This window comes from Colias philodice, chromosome 6 (assembly GCF_061535455.1).
Source record: "Colias philodice isolate Cphi_HAF_F1 chromosome 6, ilColPhil1 Martin Lab GWU primary, whole genome shotgun sequence".
Lineage (NCBI taxonomy): Eukaryota > Metazoa > Arthropoda > Insecta > Lepidoptera > Pieridae > Colias > Colias philodice.
Genome location: NC_143091.1, coordinates 858,733 through 875,813, shown reverse-complemented (window position 1 = coordinate 875,813; position 17,081 = coordinate 858,733). Strand labels below are relative to the sequence as shown.

General features: G+C 35.2%; 2 protein-coding genes across 2 annotated transcripts in view; one reads left to right on the top strand and one right to left on the bottom strand.

Annotated features, from left to right (window-relative positions):
• Window positions 1–194: 194 nt before the first annotated feature.
• On the top strand, window positions 195–13,591 carry CycE (cyclin E). Its single transcript, XM_089696003.1, has 9 exons — window positions 195–454; window positions 1,224–1,272; window positions 1,347–1,413; window positions 1,480–1,757; window positions 2,259–2,460; window positions 7,934–8,045; window positions 8,428–8,859; window positions 9,335–9,540; window positions 10,007–13,591. Exons 2-9 carry the CDS (start codon window positions 1,259–1,261, stop codon window positions 10,169–10,171), a joined length of 1,476 nt encoding a protein of 491 aa, XP_089552129.1. The 5' UTR covers window positions 195–454; window positions 1,224–1,258; the 3' UTR covers window positions 10,172–13,591.
• SMC6 (Structural maintenance of chromosomes 6) overlaps window positions 13,585–17,081 on the bottom strand; it is a 14,758-nt gene continuing 11,261 nt past the window's right edge. The window contains exons 15-18 of the mRNA XM_089695989.1: window positions 16,130–16,240; window positions 15,127–15,360; window positions 14,503–14,636; window positions 13,585–13,716 (exon numbers count right to left, since the gene is read on the bottom strand). Of these exons, the coding sequence (XP_089552115.1) occupies window positions 13,695–13,716; window positions 14,503–14,636; window positions 15,127–15,360; window positions 16,130–16,240 (501 nt within the window). The 3' untranslated portion in view covers window positions 13,585–13,694. The remainder of the gene's footprint in view (window positions 13,717–14,502; window positions 14,637–15,126; window positions 15,361–16,129; window positions 16,241–17,081) is intronic.

The window sequence follows — 17,081 nt, the reverse complement described above, 5'->3', positions numbered from 1 at the left end:
TTGTTATCTTTTTGAAAACCTTAACCTTAATTCTTTTTAGAGAATATGAAGCATTTTTATTTAAAAAAGAAACCAAATATGTTTTAACTATTTTCAGTAAATATAAAATGAACGAAAATTTAAAAAAACGGAACGTACTCATCTTGACATACATTTTACAGAAGAAACAAACATGAAGTTAGGTAACGGTTAGCTTGTAGAAGACCAAAGTTTTACCGCGACATTTTCGCGCGGAAAGCCGGGCGTTATCGATCCGTGGAAAGCTTAAAAATAGGAATTTAGTGTGAGAAATTGGATTATATCTATCATTTCTTCAAATATTTTATCAAGGTTTAGTTAAAGTGTTAAAAAACAATACAAAAAGTTGTGATTTTGTGATATAAGTAATAGCATCAACAGTAGTGCACAAGGAAATCTTAGTTTATGGAATTTCATACAATTTGTGAATGACCAGGTATGTTATTACATTAGAATTAGAATCTTCAGGATATAGTTTATCATTTAGTGCAAACAAAGAATTATAATTTTTAGCCTTTGATGCATAATTAGGTTATAAATCTGAGGCGGGCGATTTATCAAGCCAATTATGCTTGAGACATTTACGCATATCTTGGTGTAAATTTGCGTATTTAAATGGTGTTAAATTACTAGTAGGTACTCTTATGATCAGATATTGTCATGTACGTTCTATTTTTATCAATTTCCATAAGTGGATGGCTACAGAAACCCAAGCTAGCGACGTGTCTAATGGCGCTGACGGGAGGATTTCGCGCGCGATTGTGACGGATTCGTGGCATTTTTTACGCCAGCTGATTCATAAGATTTCACATTTTGGTGATCTTAAATTCACAATCAAGTATCGTAGTGACTATAAAACACAAAATATATTAAATTTCAATCGTAAATATGCATTTAAATGACTCTTGAAAAAAATTCTCCCGCCAACCTGCAGGGGGCACGCTGCCCGTACACCCTCGTAGAGCTCTCATTTTTCTTGTGATTTCGTCGATATTTTAGGTAATTGGTTTTTCTGTTATATGTGTAGTATAGTATAGTTCAACAATAATTAGCGATATGTCCTCAATTTCGGTTGTCAACTGACATAACCCTATTTTTAATTTGATCATGACATGCGGTAAATTTTGACCTATTATTTCAAGATGTACTTATTATTACCTTACATACTATTATAAGATTAATAATGTATGATATTTTTTACGCAGTGGAAGCATTTCCAGTTCTATAATCGCCATCTACAATGGCTCAGGCAGGGTATGTACATCTGACTATATTTGTGCACTTTTTGACCTTGATGTGCATTGTTTACTTATCACAAATACTTGCAGTTCCTCCTGTGAAGCCGGTGATAAGAGATTGAACCTGAAAAGGAAGAGAAACTCCACAGATGATGAGGTATTTATATCTCTCTCATGTTTATGTGATAGGAATACACTTTAGTAATATGTTGATTCCTTTAAGGTTGAGAACATGCCCCCAGCGAAGATTTCACAAAAATTAGAAGAAGAATTACATGATCAGGCAGCTCATAATGTAGTTGTTGAATCATCATCTTGCTCCAGTGATGATGAAGTGTACACAAACAGTGAACAACCAAGGAGTGTTTATACAGACATAGATTATAATCCAGATAGTTTTCTAAGCCCACCGAGTATACCTGAACTACCAAACTGTGTTCTTAGTCCCTTGGAAAATGTGGCGAGAGGTGACTCTACACCACACTCTAACAAAAGGCCCAGGTATCTATTCTTCTTATAACAATCATATATTTAAGAATAACATGAGAAATTTAAATAACTATACCTTGAAATAGCAATTTATGAATGTAGCAAAAATTTCTAATAATAGTAGATAACATACAACAACATTTTAATTGTAACTTAAGAAGTTTGATAATGTCATGACCTATTTAAGAACCTGTTGATAACACTTGCCACTTTCAAAGTGCTTTGCCATAGCATATACCTAACTAATAAAAGAGTGACTATCTGTATCACTTCATACATTATATACTCAAATGAAATCAATACATATACATTTCTTTACCTATCTAACTTATAAAATACTGAGTGTTGTTGCTGTATCCCTTCATTTATTGCACATTATATACTCGTTTTAAAACAAAGACCTTTTTATATCTAGTGGATAATAATCTTATTACTTTATTTATTATATACTAGATTAAAAACAACTTCACATATATTTATGAACCTAATTGTTAACCACATATAATTTTGTAGCACCACTAAGCCCCAATGCCCATCGCCTCCCAAACGCAAGTGTCCCCTCCCAGGGCTGTCCTGGGCAGACCCGGCTGATGTGTGGCGAAGTATGTGTGAATGTGATGCTCTATCTAGCATGAAGAAAAACCCCAATATGTTTGATAATCACCCCAATTTGCAACCGAGAATGAGAGCCATTTTATTGGACTGGTTGAATGAGGTAAGTTTAGTTTTAAATTTTTATTGGATTTGTTTTAAATTTTAATTCATTTGGATAATAATTCATAATAAATTTGGATAATTTGATAAGAGACAGTTCATATTCAATATTGATTAGTTGTTTGAAATTAATATTCCTGTAGCAGGTTTTTTGTATGTTAAGATTTTTTTGATGAATAGTCAGCTGATAATATAATTAAACACTTCTAATTATGCAGTGCAGTTTCTAATTACTATGTTTACAATATATTTAATAAGGTAATTGTTTTGCAAATAAAAATGTGTAGTGCCTATAAATAACATATTTTTCTGCAAATCCCAAATTATACATATTAAGAACATTTACTTTACAAATATCATTTTTCATGCTGCATTTCCCAGAAATGATAAGGTAAGTCATACATTAACAAGTTTTGCAAATGCACAAAATATTATCTATAAAATCACAAATGTATACCAAGCCTTATCTAGATGTCTTTGGAATATCTAGATTTCATACATTTCCCAATTATAATAGGTTCTTATCTATGGAATCTCAGGTGGGTGTCCTACAGATAAAAAAAACTCCAGAATTCGTCACACAGTACATTTTATTTATAGCACTGAAAATAGAAAAACTTTACGTGACGCTAAATTCGACGAAAGTGGGTTCTTAGCATTTCTATACAATTATCGCAATTACGCATTCAAAGCAAATTTATTTGGCGCGCGTATTTTTAATCTACACCTGGAATATTTCATTTCGTATTAGAAATTTAGAAATTTTGTCGAAAATTATGCCTTCTTTTTAAAAATACGTAGTTAGAATGCTATAAGAATGTGCATAGAAAGAGAGTTCGTTTGAACACATTTCGTAAGTTATGCATAAAACGCATCGTTTTCTAATCCTAGATCACGATTACAATAATTTAACTAAATACTGAGTTTTTTGAAAACCCTCATAATATATATATATTTTCAATCGTATTTTATTGCCAAAAATCCAAAACTAGAGTAAATAGTTTTTTTAATGGCTGTATCTCGATAACCTGATTCAGCACGCCAATAGGACCTCGTAGCACCCTGTATAACCATATAATAAGAGAATAGAATAACCTGGAGACATTGTAAAATAAATTTTGGGACGGTTTCATGCAATAATTGTAGGATACCCGCGGGCGATGACCCCTTTTTGCGGCGTTCAATGACCTCAAGCACAAGATGGTTTTACGTATGCTATTGTACCTATTTGCAATCTTTTATTTCTATTTCATCTGCTCGAACTATTTCTTGTGACGTAGTTTAAGTTAGAGAAATGATTTAACGATAATTGCTGCATCATTCCCTCGATTTACTTTTGACGGTTCGCAATCGTGAGGCACGGTGGTGACCTCTTGAATTAAATAATATCGCACTTTTAAAGACCATAAATTATTGTGTAGTGTTCTTGATAGGTTCTTGGATGCAGTATTTGTAAAGATTAGAACGCGATTCATTAATCATCATTAATTAAAGTCAAAGTTTATTAATTATGACATATATGCGAAAATTATGAATTAAACTGAATTTATTCGTATTAATTTTGTGTATGAAAGTCGTATTGTGCAGAAAAATAACTATAGTAATGCGAAATCCCAAAATATTTTACCAAATATATTTCGTATGATATGATATAAGAATAGTACTTACGTCATTAATTAATTACATACGTACTTCAAATTTCGTGTAAACATTGATGATGTCTTGACATGATTTTGTGTGCTAGCTTAGCAAATACGAAATAAGATCATCTTTGTAAGTGCAATGTACCTGCAATGCAATGTTTTTAAGAATTTATTCATATGTCCTCATTAGAAAATACTGAATAGTAATTACATTGACAATCATACTGCTGATAATTTATTATTACAATTTATAATTTATAAGATATTTTGTCTATTACGATAAGTCAGAACCTAGTTATTGTTTAACTGAAGAAATTATGTACGATAAATGCCATTTCATCCCTATACGAATTTTGTGTAAGAAGGTTTATAATTTTCTATGAAAGATTACTGTATTGGTATTCATTGCATCTCAATACGTGCAAAGGTGCAGGAAAACACCGTGAGGAAACGGACATGTCGAAGAATCAAAAGTTCGACGACATGTGACATCCGCTAACCCGCACTTGGCCAGCGTGGTGGATTATGACCTTACCCTCTTATGCCCGTGTTCCTGAAGTAGGAACATTTATGGGGCAATGAATGAATGAATGATATTAAAATATTTTGCAAGACTTCTAAAGTTGCTCTATTAATTTCTATTGAATATAATACTAATCTAATGAGCCGTTGTAAGAAATCCTGCATAATATATATTTGTACAGGGGTGAAAATTATTACGGTTCCCTTGTTGTTATGATAATAGAATTAGCATTTTTACTGGTATAGCAATGCGATATACGCTGCAACGTTTTTCTATGTTATACTATTATAGATTATCGTGATATTTCTGGTATAGACATGAAAGATCGAAAACTTTTACGTTGATGTTCCCTGCGAAGGTTCTCAGTTTAAATAAAGCTCCGTATTCGTGAAAGCGAATTATTTTTTGGGTTTGTTACATATAATTTTTTTTAAATACCTCTGAAATTAAATAAATTTATTTTGTCCATTCATGTTTTAGATACTATTAATGTACGATAGTGGGTCCCAAACTAAGTGAAATACTTGTTTGTGTCTTGGGACCCTGAGTACTACACTAGACTACTTAAAACTCGATCGCAAATTATACATGTAAAAAGTAAAGAATCATTAAACTATTTATAAGTTTGGGGCAAGAAGGAATATCGGGACTTCATAACGCTAATTCTAGCTTTCTGAACCGTGTAACATGCATAGGGTGGTCACCCCTTTTACAAGATATAGATCTTATAGGATAGCATATGTTTCTACGTAATGATAATTCTTAAAAATGTCATAAATTTTCCCAAATAATACTGATCTACATAATCGAAAGATAATGAACGAGGATAAACTTTGTTTATCTTTAAAATTTACTGTGGCATTAGCTGTAATTTTGTTTACATTCATCGCAACAGATTACGAACGCCACCTTGCGTGGCAACTTTCATCCGGTTTCTAACAATGGGGTGGTAGAGCAAGGGTTGATATGTACCTAAACGCATTTATGTCGTCCCTACACGATAGTGCAGCATGACATGCGTTACGTGATGTCATGCAAACTAATTGCTGACTTTGGTTTAATCCGTGAAAGCACAGATCAAAACCAAAACCAAAACCAAAGGGTGAAGCTTTCTATTTACTATCCAGAAAGTTACACCTGTAGCATGACCATTTAAATCGGTTGCTGTCATGCAAAACCTTAGAGCGTATTATATTATGCACTCTAATCAGGCTGGGCGCGAACTGTATAAAAATGCATGATTTGATACTTAGACACTCATGCAACATGACAAAAAAACGCTTGTTACGCTTGCATTTCCGTCTAGGGACCACTTTAGAGTCGAAATAAAATAAAAGTTTAAAGTGAGGCGACTACTAAATGTGTGATATGAAATTCACGCCTCCCGGCGCCGCCGGCGGGCCCCTCAATTTGAATAAAATTTAGATTCCCTTCGGTTACACTTGAAAACAGTAACGTATTGGGACATATTGTGCGCGATGAATTATTCGGTTTATGAATTAGCTTTCTGTTTTCTTACTGGACATTTTGGCATCATATTTAAAAATTTTAACAATCACTTCGTAGGAACTGATCACAAACTATAACCGCATTAACCATATTTATTAGTGAAAAATAAGAGGCAGTAAAATTAATTAAATTAAATATCTGTGAATACATTAACCAACAGGGCTTACAAAACTGAAAGCTTACGTGCATTGGCCTAACTTTCAAATAAATTTACGCATTTGAACGCTATATTATATTATTATTATTTTATAAAATCCTGCTCGAGGGACAATTTTAAAAGGTTCGCATTTCTTGCTATTGTCTCATATCACTTCTATGCAATTATCTATTGTTTATAATTAAAATCGTCAGTAAATGTCGCCAATTGGTCGCCAATCGCCTCATTGCTTGAAACGTAAAACTTTGACCTTGTCGTTATTTATGGATTACCTGCCACTATCAAAATAATTCGCTACCACTTCGTCGATATAAAAGTTTCACATGTCGTTCGAATTAAAATTTATTTTAAACGTTAATTGAAATCAAATAACGACGATGAGAATATATTACAGTACACACAATCAAAATTATTTATTTCTATTTAGACCCCAAAGAGGATCGAACTTTTATACTTTTATTATGAAATTAAACTGTTATATTCATTCTGATGTATTTAATACACAACAGCTATGAAAAAGACGGTAATAATATAATTTATAATAAACTTTTAAAATCATTTACTTCATTCTAATATTATTATTAGTCTGTGCTAGTAGTGTAGGTAATTGAATTAAATACAAGTGTGAAATCGCGGTTCGAAAGCGTGTGAGCGGACAAATGTGTGGTTTCCTTTATCGGTATAAATATACAACTTTATCTCGTTGCTAGTTTTTCAACTGATGTAAATAACTAAATTATAATAAAATGTCTATGTTGATGTGGCCCATTTTCTACAGTAGAAGTGCGAGCTACGATTGTAGCAGCGTAGCCGAGATTTCGTAGCAAAAGCCTCATACTTATACAAATATAATATTTTGATATTTACGTCTTATACAGGGTTACTTGTAAAACACCGGCAACCTCGCAGGACAAGATAGCTAACATCATAAGTAACAACATTTGTTCTACGACTTTTGATAATTTTTTAGATTTTATTTTCATACAAAAATAAATATTCATTTAATTTTCCGTTTGAATATTATAAACTGGAACGAGAGGGGGAAGGGGGCGTCGCTTCGTCCATCCGATAATGAATAGAACATAGACTTACATATGTTAGGAGAGTACAATAAAAGTTTAAAAAATCATTTAAAAATAATTTATTGCGTTATGCCAAAAGTCGTAGAACAAATGTTGTTACTTATGATGTTAGCTATCTTGTCCTGCGAGGTTGCTGGTGTTTTACAAGTAACCCTGTATACTTGCTCAGTAATAAGTGCTGCTACAAACACTGTTATATCCACGTTCTTGTAATAAGTACCTACTGGTTACAGATCATAATTTTGCACTAAAATTGTATGGTCATTGATAACATATTACCTATACAGTATTAATTTCGCATCATTCAATGTACCTACATATGTTCTACGTATTTATTTAGATTTTAGATTATGCAACAGTGATGTTCACACACACAAACAAATTTCATATGTAATTCAACACACGAAACAAAAGGCCAAAATCATCTGTTAGGTGTAACTGCTGGCCAATCCAGTAGACTGGTAGAAATAGCCTTAGCCCCAAAAATATCTTAAGGAAACTGTTCCTTAACGAATAAATAAGGCATGTTAAAGATTATGAAACCTTTCTTTGCTCTATAGGTATGTGAAGTATACAAACTGCATAGAGAAACGTTTCACCTGACCGTGGACTACGTCGATCGTTACCTGTCCAACACTGACGACGTGCAGAAGGGCTGCTTGCAGCTAATCGGTGAGAAATTTACTATTTACGAATATAGTTAATAACTGAAAGTTATATTTTTTACTTTCTGTTAAACACGACTGCCAAGAAATTGGCGTTATCATTCCAAGTGGCACTGTTTTTTGTATTTCGACGTAATATTTGGTATTGAATGATACATCTCAGTTCTATTAATGATATGGACTGAGTTAAAATTAGTAGACATTGTTTCTGATTTATAATTAAATACATTTCGTTTATATATAAAATTATAGAGTTTGACTAACTAAAATGTTCATGGTTAATAATTTTTAAGAATATAAAACAATTTAATTACTCTATATATTACAAAAGAAACATAATATAATACTTAAGTTCCTACACTATTTCTTGAAAAATTAAATTATTTCAGGTATAACATGTCTCTTCATAGCGGCAAAAGTGGAAGAAGTATACCCGCCTAAGATCGGGGAATTCGCGTACGTAACAGACGGCGCATGTACCACAGACGAGATCCTTTTAGAAGAGCAATTAATCCTTAAAGTTCTATCCTGGAGTATAACACCCATAACGATAAACAGCTGGTTGAATATCTACATGCAATTGGCCAGTGAGGGTAGAAGTGCAAAAAGAAGACTGCTCGGAGAAAGGGATGTAGGAGCGAATGCGTTAAGAGGATATACGTTCGTGTTTCCACAATATTCGTCGCTGGAGTTTGTGGTGTGTGGCCAGTTGGTGGATCTTGCCGTGTTACATGTTGACGTGAACCAGTTCGCGTATAGTGCGGTCGCGGCCGCGGCTATAGCGCACGCGTTTAATAAGGACCTGGCTATGCGGGTGTCGGGTGAGTTGAATTTTTTAGAACCTATGTTTCTTTATTTATCGGAATGTACTGTGTAATATTTATAAGATATATATCTATGTCTTTATTAAGCTATTGCATAGCTTCTATCGCGGGCCTTGAGCGCGGGGACCGAAAGCAGAAATTGTGTAACGAAAAACCTCACGCTCCCCACTCCGACGGGCGCGGAGGTGTGGCTTGAAGGCATGCAATAGCTTTACCGCGGCAGTCCCCGAGTGTCACACGTCTTTAAAAAAAAAAATTGGTTGTCTGTAAAGTCGGTTTACTGACGATAGTAGAACGTGACAACGTTCGATTGTGCTTCTTTGTCGCTCGTTCCGCGCTTGCACTTCAAGCCTTACATGGAACGCCTCAGAGCGAGGTAACGCCGCATGAGTCATGTTTTTTCGTGCGTGCATCTGGCTCTATCGAATTATAAGACGTTGTCACGTCAATAATAAGCATTAATATCGTCCAGGCTACAGCTGGGAAGCGCTATCCCCCAGCTACACGTGGCTGCAGCCGTTCGCCCGTGTAGTGCAGCAGTCGGGCGGTGTGCGCGTGGTGCGCGGTGCGGACGGCGAGCACGTGCAGCGAGCTGCCGGGCTGCAGCTCATCTGCCCGGACCTGAATCTGGACGAGAGCCATCGTATACAGGCGCATAATGTCACGCTGGATATGTTTGTGAGTACACACACACACACACACACACACACACATACACATATACAGTCATAAATACATTCCGCCTCGTGATTGATTACAGTCACACTGGATAATATGTTTGTGAGTAAACACACTCACATTAAACCACCAATAGCTTCACCTCCCGAAAATTACGCGCACGTATCAACAAAATGATGTCAACCGGAACGCAAAGCCAGGTCCTACTATTTTATCTTCATCTTACCAAAAAAAAAACGAACTGCATAATTATTTTATTCATTTGAAATCAGTGCATTCCTATTTGCGACTGAATTCCTGATCGGGAAAGCATACATAGTACAGCCAGCATAACTCGCTAATAGAACTTTGTATCTGGCCTAATGAAATTAGTCTCTACATCGATTAGGTAATTAGTAATATCAAAAATGAAACCTTACACACATACTACAAACATGTAATAATATTTTACACCTTTTATTTTCAGGATAAAGTCTACGAGCTGATGCTTGAGAGCAGCCAGGACTCCGCCCCGCAGCATGTATACCCGCCCACACCCCCGCAGTCCGACCACAAGAGCCCTAAGACCCCCTCCGCTACACCCTCCACAAGACTGTCTCCGCTACCTGAAATGAGGCTCGGGGAAGTCTGAAGCCAGTGATTAGTGTTTAGAGAATAGTGTTGTGTATAAACTGTGGATATTTATAGTGATGGGACAGAATACATAATAGTAGCTAAATGCTACAGAACGGACATGTGCCAACCATAAAGCGTTAACACACACATTTGCAGTCTCTACAGTGTGACTGTCAACGATAATTTTGTATGGAGTGTCCGGTGTGTGGTAATGGGACAGTAAGAACTGTGAAATAGAATACATACTAGATATGATATATATATATATATATATAGAAACTGTTTGGTGATTAAATTGATAGAATACACATTACACAGGTATTCAGTAAGGGAAAGACTGATCTAAGTGATGCATGTCACTGATAACTAAAGTGATATGTAATGTCTGATTTGTGTAAACTCGTTTCTCCTAAGGTTGGCGATTATATCTTTTGAGATGAACTTTCTATAAGAAATGATGAACCCAGACTAAAATAAAGGGTTCATTTCGAATTATAGTATGATTCAAACTTAATGGTGGCTCGGAACATCGTACGATCCGATGCGCAGAAAACAATTTTAGGTATTAGCGGGATGTTAAGTGACCTGTGCGTAGTGCGCACCCGCACTCGCACCTGCACACTTCCGAACCGCCATTAAGTTTGAATCGAACTGTAATAAACATTTTATTCTAAAGTAATCAAGACTTAATGCTATGCATTACAGGAATGTGATAGTGAATTCAAATGAAGTAAATGATTTTAGAGTATGTTTAAACTACAAAAAATCCATATGTTACTAGGAAAAAAATGGCCTTTAACTGATTGTTTATAAAATTAATTGTAGCTGTTTTTCATAGTCTTTATCAAAAGTAGTAACTTTTGCTCGTTATTTCTAGTAAAATAAATAAATTTCAATTTCAACAATTCTGCTCCTTAAACAAGGTAAGTAAAATATGCTTCTATAACAATAACTTCAAGTTATGGCACTAACATTGTTTATAAAGAAAAGTTTTTACATCTTTCTCATCATAAAACCATTAGAATTTTCATTACGTTTATCTGTTTTTTTTTTTGCTACCATTGCAATGCATGCTAAAAATAAAAAACATTTTTTGGTATGAAATCGTAAAAAATTAAATAAATGAACTTCTCGTTTTGGTAAGGCTAACATTTAAAATCACTAAAATCATCTAAGAAAGCATATTAAAATATTATTTTCAGCAAGCAATTTATTGTTGTATAAACAAAATTAAATGTTGAAGATAATAGGGCTTATGGACGGCCTAGTTAAGGCATTTTAAAGGCAATATAAAAATTTATTTAAATAACGGAAAATCAGAACTAGCTCACGATTAAAAAATAAACTTATGCTAGTGCTTTGTCCGAAACTGAATATGTGTGTATTTATTTTTCAATTTTTTTTTACATGTAATACAAAAAAAAATTGTTAACGTAAGGTGTAAAGGTACCTAAATTTGTAAATAGTCACAGCATAATACCTTAATATATTATATTATGTAATTACAAAACTACTTATAATTGTAAATATTAGTTTAAACTGACTTTCTTTGTCAATAACAGGAACATCTGTCTCCTATCACATATGTTTTGTGAAGCATTAATTTATTATATACTTAAACATTTAAATATAAAATTTGTTAACATAAGTTAATGATTTATCCAGTTAAAAAAATATAACTTCAGTAAAATATAAATTGGTATAGAATTTCAGTAAAAGCGACCTCATATTACTAACTTTCACTAAAGTGTGTTTTGGCAAAATAATATACTAAAATACTAATGCCTGATTGTGCATGTTACTAACACATATTATGAGGTCGGTCAAATGATAAAAAAAAAATTGGAAAAAAATTACTTTCGAAAAAATTAATTCAACTGAAAAAATTTTAGTTTAATAATAGGTTCGTGTACAAAAATTAATCTCGACGTAAGATTCATTAATCTATCTTACATTCCAATTTCATATTCACAAATTGCAAATATATTTTTATAAAACAGATCATAGTAATAAGAATCAATGCGACTACTTAAAGTCTTACTTGCATGCCTTTTATTAAGAAATAATAAAAAATCATTTATGGTTTACATCAAGCCCTCCTTTTTCCAATGCAATGTTAACATTATTAGCCAAAGACTTCTGGATATGAGCTTTAACCAGATGTTAAATTAGTAGCGAAATATTTATCGTAAATTAATTCAAATTTATATAAATTATCTCAGTAATAGACTAAGTAGGCCCAAATTATAATTGAAATAATATTTCGATTAACATGGAAAATAATATGTATAAAATTAAATAAGAAGCTTATATACTGATTATTTTTAATTTGTTTAAATTCCATGAAACAAATCACATCATTTTCGTATTTTAAGTCGCTTATTGCTTTATTATTTATACAATTTTCTAACTGTAATATATATCTTTGTTTCTAAATGTTAACTTTCAATAGCACTGATGCTATGTTGAATAGAACTGACTTAATATTATTTTGACTCACTTAAAATTAGTGAACAACTTGTTATAGAAATGTGTTATAATTTTAAAAATGTTCAGTACATAGCATGTATTTGAAATGTTATATGCTTACAAAACTGCATGTTCTTAATTTACTTAATAATTGATGTTACATAAAATAGAAAATCAGTTGTATAACTGAGAAAAATAGAAATTGAGTTTGTAGTTCAAGTTTGAACAATTATCCGGGTATTGGGGTTCTATCGGACGCACAGAATATATAATTTTATTATTTATATGACATACATGTTGAGTGATTCTTATGTAAAACTGACATCTGTATATTTTAGAGCGATAAATGCAGAATTATCACAATTTAGCAAAATTTGCGGTGCCGATAGATGCTCATTTAGTAAATAAAAATTGTAGGAATAAGTCCAACGATTACGCTTATCACCCAAGGCGGGCTCGCCTTATAAATAAGACTTAGATTGTTAATATATAAAAATTTAACCATATTCATAGCGAATAGGAATAAGTTATTTTATATCAATTTATTTGTAACTTTGTCTCTGGACTTTGGTCACTGGCGTTCACGAGCGATTGTATAGCGGCGATTTTAAATGCTTCCAATAAAATCTACTCATACTTGAATAAAAAACCTTTATGCAAATAAAATGCATATAATGTTCCTATTAACATTTCCATCAAATTAAAAGCCTTTTCACACACGTAAATTCCTAGACACACATTTTTTTTTGTACATAGAACTGACTAAATTTTTCAATAAGTTTACGTGTGTGAAAGGCCCTAGTGTAAGGCGCCGTCATACAAACGCTCGTAGTTTCGCCAAAGCGTGTGTGATCTCATAGTGGAAGTGTTTGTATAGTGCAATAGTACATCGTTCCACTCGTTTTGATGTAATTTTGAATGGCGAATAGTATTAAATAAATGGTGTTGATGATCTTTTTCAATCAAACGACTGTGTTTTATTTTTAAAACAATATATTTAAAACGATACAAAATACAAAATTACAATGTAATATCACTGGTGCTTGGTGGCAACTATTCATAACTGCGATTCACGGGCGTGGGTTGGCCATTCTGTAACAAAAAAAATCCCATTAGTCACTCCCATCCCAGTAGTCTATTTTCCTTAGAAACAATCTATAGCGAGATATTATGATATACAGGACAGTGAAAAATTTATCTGCTTGCAGTGAATAAGCTCGCGACACTATTGAACCAATTTGAAAAATTATTTTACTATTAGGTTAGCTGAATCAACTCCGAATAACATAGATAAAAAAAAATATCTCTGGTCAGAGCTGGAGCGAATATCTATACAACACGTAAATTTCATACATATAAAAACTGGTATTTTTTAAGTTCTAATCTAGTTGGAGTGGTAAGTTACTTTGGCTACCGGTCCAGATAAGTTTGTGGCAGTGTACAATCTTTTATTAGCGTATAAAATATTATTAGAAATTGAAAAATAAGGAATGATCAGTCGTCTGAAGGACACGACGAAAACGCAGTTTCGAATCCCGCCTCATTGTCAAATTTCTACTTTTTTTTAAATATACGCAAATCCATTTGCATCCTTATCTATAAAATCAATAGCTAGTATGTACATATTAAGATGCTATAAATTGAGAAATAAGAATTGATAAGAACTGAAAATCTATACGAATATTATAAAGATGAAGAGTTTGTTTGTTTGAACGCGCAAATCTCGGGAACTATTGGTCCGATTTGAAAAATTATTTCGGTGTTAGATAGCCCATTCATCGAGGAAGGCCATAGGCTATATATCATCTCGCTAAGACCAATAGGAGCGGAGCACTGCGGGTAAAACCGCAGAGCACAGATAGTTATACGTATACTTACACGTGTATAGTGATGTGCGGGCTGGCGGTGACCGCGGACGCGTCCTGTGGCGTGAGGAACACGAACTGACGGTTCTTGTTCTTGAGGGCGTGGTCGATGAGGAGGTCCATCACTATGCGACGGTTCACGTTATCCTGGTGGAGTTTGAGAAATTATTCCTTGTGTATATTACATTAGTATAATAAATATATAATTTATACTATGTTGTTTTATTTATTCCTTGTATATCAGTAATTAAAAACTCAATATATGTACGTGAATGCATTACACAAAATAGACATTGGAAAAAGATAGTACATAATAGTCTTGTAGTTTCTATGACGTAAACTTGTTGTCTTGTCCACAAAATGATAAATATGCAGCCAAAATTACTATGAAAATCTGAAAGCTTGTAGTTTGTCAGAATATTGGACAGAATTTGTAATAATCAAAAACTTTTACTTTAAACACATATCTAGAGGATATAGATATAATCATAGAGATTTTTATAACAAACTAGAATATTCCAAAACTTTACAGTAGTGTTTGTATATCACATTCACCTAAGCACCTTTGTTCACAAATTCCATATTACACAAAAAAAGCTTCTTCACATCTATTTCCACTACTACCCCCACAACTCACCATAAACACGTCAAACTCGTCCATAAAATAGAACGGCAGCTCGACGCAGTCCCACAGCGCCATCATGAAGGCCACGGTGGAGTATGACCGCTCGCCCCCCGACAGCGACGACGTGGAGGAAGCCGCTCCCCCCGCCCCGCTCCCCCGGGTATTCCCTCCCCCTGTGGCGCCCCGCTCACGACCCGCGCATACGATTTGTAGTGTACCACGCGCGTTGTCTATTTCTATGCGACCCTAGTACACAAAATTGGAAATTTCAGTGATTCCACGTTAATAAGGTCACAAAAATATTACAAAAAAAAATTGGTCGTTTGTAAAGTAGGTTTACGTTCGAGATGTTTACGTGATAACGTCTTATTGGTGGCAGCGCTCGAGATGAGACGGGAGATCGGTCCGTCTCTCTCTACCTTATACCTGCGATCGCGCTTGTGAGATTTTGGTGTGACACAAGTTTCTGAACATGTCACCCGACTAAAACGATTTTAAAAATGTTATCACGTCAAAAAAAGACGTGTAGCACTCGGGAACTGCCGCGGTAAAGCATAGCATGCCTTCAAGCCACACCTCCTAGCCCGTCAGAGTGGGGAGCGTGAGGTTTTTTCGTTACGGAATTTCTCGATTCGGTCCCCGCGCTAAAGGCCCGCGATAGAAGCTATGCAATAGCTTAATAAAAAAAATGTCGATTCCTATGCGATTTAATAACATTGGAATCTAGTCCCACTCCCCCGCTCGATGTTTAAAAGTGACTCGGCACACTAGCCCTGCCCCCGGTAGCGCCCCGCTCACGACCAGCACATAGAGTTCAAGTTCATATAAAAGAAGAACAAGAATTCAAAGTAAGATCCCACGAATTTGGAAACTTGCATTGTATGAAGTCATTCTGTGTTTACATTTTCGCGCCATGATAACACATTTAAAATTTAAAACTATAAAAATAGGACAGAAAAAATTAAACATTCTATAAAAAGTACAAAAAATAAATTTTATTTCATTTTTTACTCACCGAATATTCTCTGAGAGTCAATATCGACTGGAAGCAGTACTGCACGCGCTTCGCGATGAACGTCTGCACTTGCTGGCAGAATTTCAAATGCTTGTTTGATGTGGCTTCAATCTGTTGATGATTTATTTTGTTAAATTTTATTTTCTTTGAAATTTTTCAGAACGCGTCACGGCTTTTCTGAAGAAATTGCCATAATGCGTTTTATATGAAAAATTTACATGTAGCGTTTCTATTATTGTCACAACGTGTTGTGAACGTTTTTTTGAGGACATAACAGGAATTCCGCGATATGAATCTGTTATTACAACCACAACGCGTTGTGAGCTATTTTTTCGCTCAATGGGAGTTTTCTGTTTTTGAGCGTAACCATCTTCATGTAAACACGTGCGGCTGAGCTCTACGTTCGATATTAAACTAGCTCGCACACACAATCGCACGCACGCACACACATTCGTACGCACGCACACACTCACATTCGTATGCACGCACACACACACACACACACGTGCAGCAGCCGCTCCGCCACCTGCGCGCGGCTCAGCCCCACACACACACACACACGTGCAGCAGCCGCTCCGCCACCTGCGCGCGGCTCAGCCCCACACACACACACACACGTGCAGCAGCCGCTCCGCCACCTGCGCGCGGCTCAGCCCCACACACACACACACACACACGTGCAGCAGCCGCTCCGCCACCTGCGCGCGGCTCAGCCCCACACACACACACACACACACACCGCTCCGCCACCTGCGCGCGGCTCAGCCCCACACACACACACACACACACGTGCAGCAGCCGCTCCGCCACCTGCGCGCGGCTCAGCCCCACACACACACACACACACACGTGCAGCAGCCGCTCCGCCACCTGCGCGCGGCTCAGCCCCACACACACACACACACACACACACGTGCAGCAGCCGCTCCGCCACCTGCGCGCGGCTCAGCCC